Genomic DNA, 10,000 nt, shown 5'->3' with positions numbered 1-10,000 from the left:
GTCAGCCGGAGTTTAGGCTGACAGTGTTGTGCACACCGGATAGTTAGGTTAAGTTAGTTAGGTTAAGTACATACATAAGTGCCTGGGTAGCGAGCAGATGGCGGTATTTGACAATTTAGCAGCTAAATCATAGATTATTGAAAGATATTTCATATTCCAGACTGAAATGCTATAACAGAAGTATTGGCCAGAATGACATGAACATTTATTGGACACGTATTCAGCGGATATCTTGCATGTTGCGTTCAGGTGCACTGTAAAAAAAAAAAAAAAAAAAAAAAAAAAAAATTTTTTTTTTTTTGGTCAACATCTTATTGTGGCGGTCAAAATATTATTGTGGCGGCCCGCCACAAATTCCTTTATGTATGGGAAACACTGAGTTGAGTCCCCATCTTTCATCTTTCTTTCCTCTCTCCATTTTTCTTTCTGTGGCTGTGCTGTCCTGCCTGTTTCCCCTCCTTATCTCTGTTTATGTATCTATTAGGGGTGTCACGATATTTCGTCGCACGATATATCATGATATCGAAACGTCACGATATGCGTATCGTCAGAAAAAAATGATATTGTAAAAAAAAAAAAAAAAATTTTTTTTTGCTCCTGAATAATAATAGAACAAATTTAGCAGAATCAACATGCATGAGTGAGGGGGTAGACTACTACTGGCATGGCAAAACAGCTCAAGGGGTACATAAGATTACATAAGTTTAGGGACCATTGAGCATGAGTTATTTAAGAAATAGATTGTATACTTTATTTTTCTTTCACCATGCAACAAACATTTAGTTTGTGACAGTGTGACACATTCTATTGCAAGAGAAGCATTATCTTCCATGTTGTTTTCTAGTTATTATAATAACAATTTCCAAAAACAGCATTTGTTTTGTATTTTGTGTATTTCAAATGAAAGACTATTTTTCCAGTATTTTCCCAGGGCTCCCTTGAAAAGAGGTTTCGATTTCAACGGGACTCACATGGTTAAATAAATGATAAATAAATACATACAAATTATTTACTTTTGTTAAAAAGAATATTGTTAAAATATCGTATCGTATCGTTATCGTGAACCCAATATCGTGTGACGTATCGTATCGTGAAATTAGTGTATCGTGACACCCCTAGTATCTATCTATGTATCCATCTGTCTGTCTGTCTGTCTGTCTGTCTGTCTGTCTGTCTGTCTGTCTGTCTGTCTGTCTGTCTGTGTCTGTCTGTGTCTGTCTCTCTGTCTGTCTATTGAACTCTCCTCTCTCTCTCTCTCTCTCTCTCTCTCAGGATCCTAAGATCTTGTCGTCGTTCGAGGCCATAGGGAAGACAGAGGCGGACTTGGAGGGCTGCATCATCTGCATCTGCAGCGGCATCGACCTGGTCAACCTCAGCTTCATGTTCATGGTGGCGGAGAACCCCGACACAGCCAGGGTAAATATCTGGTCCACACGTCTCTCAGCAGATCCATACTTCTGACGTTGGACGTGAAATGACACAGTGACGATGACTTTGAAGTTCAGACCTTGAGATTTAATTGGATGGTTTTTCATATCAAAAGTAAATAGTAAAATGACCAGCGCTCATCCAGTATCAGACTTTGCTGAGGTGCAAGAGCTTAAAAGTATCAAGATGAATGAAAAAAGCAGCGTCCGCCGTCCGCACACTCAAATCTGTACAAATATTGCAAGCTTTCTGTCATAGACCTTCTTCAGACCTTCTTCATATCAAAAGTAAATAAAAGCAGACCTGGTCCACTCCAGGTCCACTCCAGGTCCACTCCAGGTCAACATTGGTGCTGTTACCACAGCATGAGCTCGCACTGCAAATATCTAGCAAGTATACAGTATACTGTACATACAACACTGAGTACATCAGTGAGTATACAGTATACAACACTGAGTATACAGTATACATCAGTGAGTATCAGTATACAGTATACATCAGTGAGTATACAGTATACATCAGTGAGTATCAGTATACAGTATACATCAGTGAGTATACAGTATACATCAGTGAGTATCAGTATACAGTATACATCAGTGAGTATACAGTATACAACACTGAGTATACAGTATACATCAGTGAGTATACAGTATACATCAGTAAGTATACAGTATACATCAGTGAGTATACAGTATACATCAGTGAGTATACAGTATACATCAGTGAGTATACAGTATACATCAGTGAGTATACAGTATACATCAGTGAGTATACAGTATACATCAGTGAGTATACAGTATACATCAGTGAGTATACAGTATACATCAGTGAGTATACAGTATACATCAGTGAGTATCAGTATACAGTATACATCAGTGAGTATACAGTATACATCAGTGAGTATACAGTACATTGGCAGCATTATGGGGCCAGCCGAGCGCCCAGACAGAAGCAGAATATTGAATTCAGACACGAAGCAAATTTCCAGGTCAAACGGCTCATATGCTGACTCCTACACAACACTCATCTGGCCTTGCTTCACTGTAGACTGGAGAGATATGAAGTGAGTCACCTCTCACTATCTCTCTCCATCTCTATCACTATCTCTCTCTCCATCTCTATCACTATCTCTCCCCATCTCTCTCACTATCTCTCCCCATCTCTATCACTATCTCTCCCCATCTCTATCACTATCTCTCCCCATCTCTCTCACTATCTCTCCCCATCTCTATCACTATCTCTCCCCATCTCTATCACTATCTCTCTCCATCTCTATCACTATCTCTCCCCATCTCTCTCACTATCTCTCCCCATCTCTATCACTATCTCTCCCCATCTCTATCACTATCTCTCCCCATCTCTCTCACTATCTCTCCCCATCTCTCTCACTATCTCTCCCCATCTCTATCACTATCTCTCCCCATCTCTATCACTATCTCTCCCCATCTCTCTCACTATCTCTCCCCATCTCTATCACTATCTCTCCCCATCTCTATCACTATCTCTCCCCATCTCTCTCACTATCTCTCCCCATCTCTATCACTATCTCTCCCCATCTCTATCACTATCTCTCCCCATCTCTCTCACTATCTCTCCCCATCTCTATCACTATCTCTCCCCATCTCTATCACTATCTCTCCCCATCTCTATCACTATCTCTCCCCATCTCTCTCACTATCTCTCCCCATCTCTATCACTATCTCTCCCCATCTCTATCACTATCTCTCCCCATCTCTATCACTCTCTCTCCATCTCTATCACTATCTCTCCCCATCTCTATCACTATCTCTCCCCATCTCTATCACTATCTCTCCCCATCTCTCTCACTATCTCTCCCCATCTCTATCACTATCTCTCCCCATCTCTATCACTATCTCTCCCCATCTCTATCACTATCTCTCCCCATCTCTATCACTATCTCTCCCCATCTCTCTCACTATCTCTCCCCATCTCTATCACTCTCTCTCCCCATCTCTATCACTATCTCTCCCCATCTCTCTCACTATCTCTCCCCATCTCTATCACTATCTCTCCCCATCTCTATCACTATCTCTCCCCATCTCTATCACTATCTCTCCCCATCTCTCTCACTATCTCTCCCCATCTCTATCACTATCTCTCCCCATCTCTATCACTATCTCTCCCCATCTCTATCACTATCTCTCCCCATCTCTCTCACTATCTCTCCCCATCTCTATCACTATCTCTCCCCATCTCTATCACTATCTCTCCCCATCTCTCTCACTATCTCTCCCCATCTCTATCACTATCTCTCCCCATCTCTATCACTATCTCTCCCCATCTCTATCACTATCTCTCCCCATCTCTCTCACTATCTCTCCCCATCTCTATCACTATCTCTCCCCATCTCTCTCACTATCTCTCCCCATCTCTATCACTATCTCTCCCCATCTCTATCACTATCTCTCCCCATCTCTATCACTATCTCTCCCCATCTCTATCACTATCTCTCCCTATCTCTATCACTATCTCTCCCCATCTCTCTCACTATCTCTCCCCATCTCTATCACTATCTCTCCCCATCTCTATCACTATCTCTCCCCATCTCTATCACTCTCTCTCCATCTCTATCACTATCTCTCCCCATCTCTATCACTATCTCTCCCCATCTCTATCACTATCTCTCCCCATCTCTCTCACTATCTCTCCCCATCTCTATCACTATCTCTCCCCATCTCTATCACTATCTCTCCCCATCTCTATCACTATCTCTCCCCATCTCTATCACTCTCTCTCCCCATCTCTCTCACTATCTCTCCCCATCTCTATCACTATCTCTCCCCATCTCTCTCACTATCTCTCCCCATCTCTATCACTATCTCTCCCCATCTCTATCACTATCTCTCCCCATCTCTCTCACTATCTCTCCCCATCTCTATCACTATCTCTCCCCATCTCTATCACTATCTCTCCCCATCTCTATCACTATCTCTCCCCATCTCTCTCACTATCTCTCCCCATCTCTATCACTATCTCTCCCCATCTCTATCACTATCTCTCCCCATCTCTATCACTCTCTCTCCATCTCTATCACTATCTCTCCCCATCTCTATCACTATCTCTCCCCATCTCTATCACTATCTCTCCCCATCTCTCTCACTATCTCTCCCCATCTCTATCACTATCTCTCCCCATCTCTATCACTATCTCTCCCCATCTCTATCACTATCTCTCCCCATCTCTATCACTATCTCTCCCCATCTCTCTCACTATCTCTCCCCATCTCTATCACTCTCTCTCCCCATCTCTATCACTATCTCTCCCCATCTCTCTCACTATCTCTCCCCATCTCTATCACTATCTCTCCCCATCTCTATCACTATCTCTCCCCATCTCTATCACTATCTCTCCCCATCTCTCTCACTATCTCTCCCCATCTCTATCACTATCTCTCCCCATCTCTATCACTATCTCTCCCCATCTCTATCACTATCTCTCCCCATCTCTCTCACTATCTCTCCCCATCTCTATCACTATCTCTCCCCATCTCTATCACTATCTCTCCCCATCTCTCTCACTATCTCTCCCCATCTCTATCACTATCTCTCCCCATCTCTATCACTATCTCTCCCCATCTCTATCACTATCTCTCCCCATCTCTCTCACTATCTCTCCCCATCTCTATCACTATCTCTCCCCATCTCTCTCACTATCTCTCCCCATCTCTATCACTATCTCTCCCCATCTCTATCACTATCTCTCCCCATCTCTATCACTATCTCTCCCCATCTCTATCACTATCTCTCCCTATCTCTATCACTATCTCTCCCCATCTCTCTCACTATCTCTCCCCATCTCTATCACTATCTCTCCCCATCTCTATCACTATCTCTCCCCATCTCTATCACTCTCTCTCCATCTCTATCACTATCTCTCCCCATCTCTATCACTATCTCTCCCCATCTCTATCACTATCTCTCCCCATCTCTCTCACTATCTCTCCCCATCTCTATCACTATCTCTCCCCATCTCTATCACTATCTCTCCCCATCTCTATCACTATCTCTCCCCATCTCTATCACTCTCTCTCCCCATCTCTCTCACTATCTCTCCCCATCTCTATCACTATCTCTCCCCATCTCTATCACTATCTCTCCCCATCTCTATCAGTAGTTGTGTTTCCATTACACTCAGAAATGCGCAAAATCTAAATATCGCAATAGAAATTGGGTAATGGAAACACGTGAATTTCGAAAAACCTCCCAAATATCGCAAAAAGTTTTTTCGCTCTCATGAGGTGGTTTTTCAGACGTGTCGATATAGAAGTTTATCGCAAAAGTGTAATGGAAACACATTTTTCGCATTTGCACGTCATGTGACCCATATTATCCCTTGGAAAAGGAGCGGAAAATAAGTTTGGTAAGTAAGGTTCGATAGCCGTGTCAAAACCTCCGCAGCAAGTGGAAAACTTTGAAGCAACGCTACCTAGCAGAAAGACGAGTGTTATGCAAAAGGTAGCCGGGCAAATTAGATAATGTTTAATGGCAGAAATCGGTCCATGGTGACAGCAGGCTGCCTGTGTGCGCGCATTTGGCACAGCGGCGAGATGAGAGGATGAAAAGCACACACTGGTGCGGTGGTGCTGTCTGAAGTGAATACAGTGACTGTGAGTAGGCTAATACATTGCACACGTTTCAGGTGCAATTATAGAACCAAATCAGCCTTTTCCCCCCTCCATCTCTAAATCGGACCAGTTGTAGGCTATTAGGCTACCTTTTTTCCTCTGCCTGTCGCGCTGACTGCATTCACGCAGCCAGCAACATTTTGCGACTCATTTTCTTTTGAATTGATAATCAGGCTCGTTTATATGCATTGTAACTTCATGTTGGGATTTGCATTGACCATTGGTTGGATTTGAGCATGCAGGGGACGGGATATGGGGCAGATCCCCGTGCGTAATCACTGTGGCAGCTGCTGCAACGGGGAATCACTCAAACGCAACTTCAATGGAAACGCCTACAAGTCGCAATTGTACATTGTCGAAGTTGTAGAAATATCGCAATTCTTTTGCGAAAAACTGTAATGGAAACACAGCTACTCTCTCTCCATCTCTATCACTATCTCTCCCCATCTCTATCACTATCTCTCCCCATCTCTATCACTCTCTCTCCATCTCTATCACTATCTCTCCCCATCTCTATCACTATCTCTCCCCATCTCTATCACTCTCTCTCCATCTCTATCACTCTCTCTCCCCATCTCTATCACTATCTCTCTCCATCTCTATCACTCTCTCTCCCCATCTCTATCACTCTCTCTCCCCATCTCTATCACTCTCTCTCCCCATCTCTATCACTCTCTCTCCCCATCTCTATCACTCTCTCTCTCCATCTCTATCACTCTCTCTCTCCATCTCTATCACTCTCTCTCCCCATCTCTATCACTCTCTCTCCCCATCTCTATCACTCTCTCTCCCCATCTCTATCACTATCTCTCCCCATCTCTATCACTATCTCTCCCCATCTCTCCACCATCTAGCTCTCTCCCCATCTCTATCAGTATCTAGCTCTCTCTCCCCATCTCTATCAGTATCTAGCTCTCTCCCCCCATCTCTCCACTATCTAGCTCTCTCTCCCCATCTCTATCAGTAGCCGTGTTTCCATTACCCTCAGAAATGTGCAAAATCTAAATATCGCAATAGAAATTGGGTAATGGAAACACGTAAATTTCAAAAAGCCTCCCAAATATCGCAAAAAGTTTTTGCGCTCTCATGAGGTGGTTTTTCAGACGTGTCGATATAGCAGTTTATCGCAAAAGTGTAATGGAAACACATTTTCCGCATTTGCACATCACGTGACCCATCTTCTCCTTCGGAAAAGGAGTGGAAAATGAAAGGAAAATGAGGGAGAAAGGGTTCGATAAGCCGTGGCAAAACCTCCGCAGCAAGTGGAAAACTTTGAAGCAACGCTACCTAGCAGAAAGACGAGTGTTGTGCAAAAGCGGAGCCGGGGAAAATAGATAATGTTTAATGGCAGAAATTGGTCCATGGTGACAGGCTGCCTGTGTGCGCGCATTTGGCACAGCGGCGAGATGAGGGGATGAAAAGCACACACCGGTGCGGTGCTGCTGACTGAAGTGAATACAGTGACTGTGAGTAATACATTACACACGTTTCAGGTGCAATGTTATAATTATAATACACGACATTCTGATTATTGCACCAAATCAGCCTTTTCCCCCCTCCATCTCTAAATCGGACCAGTTGTATTAGGCTACCTTTTTTCCTCTGTCGCACTCACTGCATTCACCGCAGCCAGCAACATGTTGCCACTCATTTTCTTTTGAATTGATAATCAGGCTCGTTTATATGCGTTGTAACTTCATGTTGTGATTTGCATTGACCATTGGTTGGATTTGAGCATGCAGGGGACGGGATATGGGGCAGATCCCCGTGCGTAATCACTGTGGCAGCTGCTGGTAACGGGGAATTGCATTCAGGTGTGTGCGCCGTCACTCAACCTCAATGGAAACGCCTACAAGTCACAATTGTACATTGTCGAAGTTGTAGAAATATCGCAATTATTTTGCGAAAAACTGTAATGGAAACACAGCTACTCTCTCCACTATCTAGCTCTCTCTCGCTTTCTCTATCACTCTCTCCACTATCTAACTCTCTCTCGCTTTCTCTCTATAGAGAGCCGCAGGGATGACGTATTTTTGTAGTCAGAACGCGGAAGTCCCGGACTTCCTGGTTCTTCACTGTTTCTGTCTATGGGATTTTTGAATGGGTTTTTGCCGCGATGCTTCAAATACGGTCTCTGGGCAACGCAAGATTAATCAAACGCGAACCAGAGTTCAGTCAGATAATCTTCACACATGAGGACCACTTTCATGAGTTTTGTAGCGTAAATGCGAGCCCTAGAAGTAAAAAGCTCGAGCTAAGCTAATCCAGAACTACACACTGTCGCATAGGCTTCCACGTCACGTCAGCACTCAACCTGGACTGTTGTTGATGTGTGCGCTGATTACCCCGGGCTGAACGGGGCTGAACCAGGTGAGGGAAGAGAATTTCCGTGTTCGTCCTTTGAAGTGATGATGTTATTGACGTATAATATCCCCATCGACTCAACAGTGTAGTCTCCTTTAGCCGTTTGCTAGCTAGCACGGCACATAAAAGCTTCAAAACTCATAAAAGTGGTCCTCGTGTGTGAAGATGATATTACTAAACACTGGTTCGCGTTTGATTAAGCCAGCGTTGCCCAGAGAGATTATTAGAAGCATCGCGCCAAAAACCCATTCAAAACTCCCATAGGCGAAAACAGTGAAGAACCAGGACTGTTAGCATCGATGATTTCCGGACTTGTTCCTGCGGCTCTCTATTGCACTTTGTCTTGTTCTCTCTCTCTCTCTCTCTCTCTCTCTCTCTCTCTCTCTCTCTCTCTCTCTCTCTCTCTCTCTCTCTCTCTATGTCTCTCTCTCCTATGCTCACTCTCTCTCACTTCCCACTCAGTCATGAGTAGGTCTGTGAGAAGTCTGGCTGCCTCTCTCTCTCTCTCTCTCTCTCTCTCTCTCGCTCTCCTCTCGCTCTCTCTCTCGCTCTCTCTCAACTCGCAAAGTAGTAGACATCACAAATGCTGAACTCTGCTGGCAAACGTCCAGAAAATGTACACATCCTCCCTGTACAGCCCATAATATACGTTTGTAGAAATAGATTCAATGACTCTTTTCTGGGCCTTGAAGAATGACAAGAAGCTAAAATATGCCAACCCCTGCACTGCACACCTCTCCAGTCAGTGGCATCATAAAAGCCATGCTCCAAGGGAGTGGGATGTCACTTCTTGATCATTGTATAGGAGGACAGTGACAGACAACATTATAGGCAGCTTCATGGCGTGGAAAACGTGTGGATTGAGGGGGGGGAAGGCAGCTTATCTTCTGTGAACATCCAGGGTGGCCCAAAGGCTTAGCTGTAAGCCAGAGCAAGAAAAAGCACTTTGGAAACTCAAAGTCAACTTAATGTATTTTTTCTCCGCTTGGGGTCCATCTACTAGACACATAGGTCAGTCAACCCGGAGCTGACAAATGTGATTTTATGACACTAGGCTAGGCTCGGCCTCGCCCCTACCTCGGCTGCTGCTTGGCCTCACCTGCCCTATAGTGTTGCTCACTAAATGTTATTGCATCAGTGATGTCACAATGGCTCCTTGTGTGTGTGTGCCCCATTATGATATCACTGATGACATCACCAGTGTGTGTGTGTGTGTGTGTGTGTGTGTGTGTGTGTGTGTGTGTGTGTGTGGCCCTATGACATCACTGATCAGTCTTGTCACAATGCCTCCTTGTGTGTGTGTGTGTATGTATGTGTGTGTGTGTGTGTGTGGGTGTGGGTGTGTGTGTGTGTCTGTGTTCGCGCCCTTATGACATCACTTTTGACATCATCACCGATGACATCACATCATTAGCTAATTAGCTGAATTAAAAAATCCGGCTCTGTCAGGTCACCCACACTGGTGCCCTTTACACCCCCTGAAAGTTTCAGCCCGATCGCACTTGAAACGGCATAGCTGTGGCCGGACACAGAATTGGAACCTACAAACATATAAATATTGCC

The 10,000-nt window shown here is 44.3% G+C and overlaps 1 protein-coding gene across 1 annotated transcript in view; it reads left to right on the top strand.

Moving 5' to 3' along the window:
* The window catches only part of plcb4b (phospholipase C, beta 4b), a gene marked incomplete at its 5' end in the record, with an annotated part of 85,110 nt that overhangs the window by 25,138 nt on the left and 49,972 nt on the right, over positions 1-10,000 (top strand). Inside the window, one exon of the mRNA XM_083642905.1 lies at positions 1,273-1,416. Coding sequence (XP_083499031.1) covers positions 1,273-1,416 — 144 coding nt within the window. The remainder of the gene's footprint in view (positions 1-1,272; positions 1,417-10,000) is intronic.

Source organism: Poromitra crassiceps (genome assembly GCF_964638095.1).
Source record: "Poromitra crassiceps genome assembly, chromosome: 9".
Classification (NCBI taxonomy): Eukaryota; Metazoa; Chordata; class Actinopteri; order Beryciformes; family Melamphaidae; genus Poromitra; species Poromitra crassiceps.
This window is presented reverse-complemented; position numbering and strand designations above follow the sequence as displayed.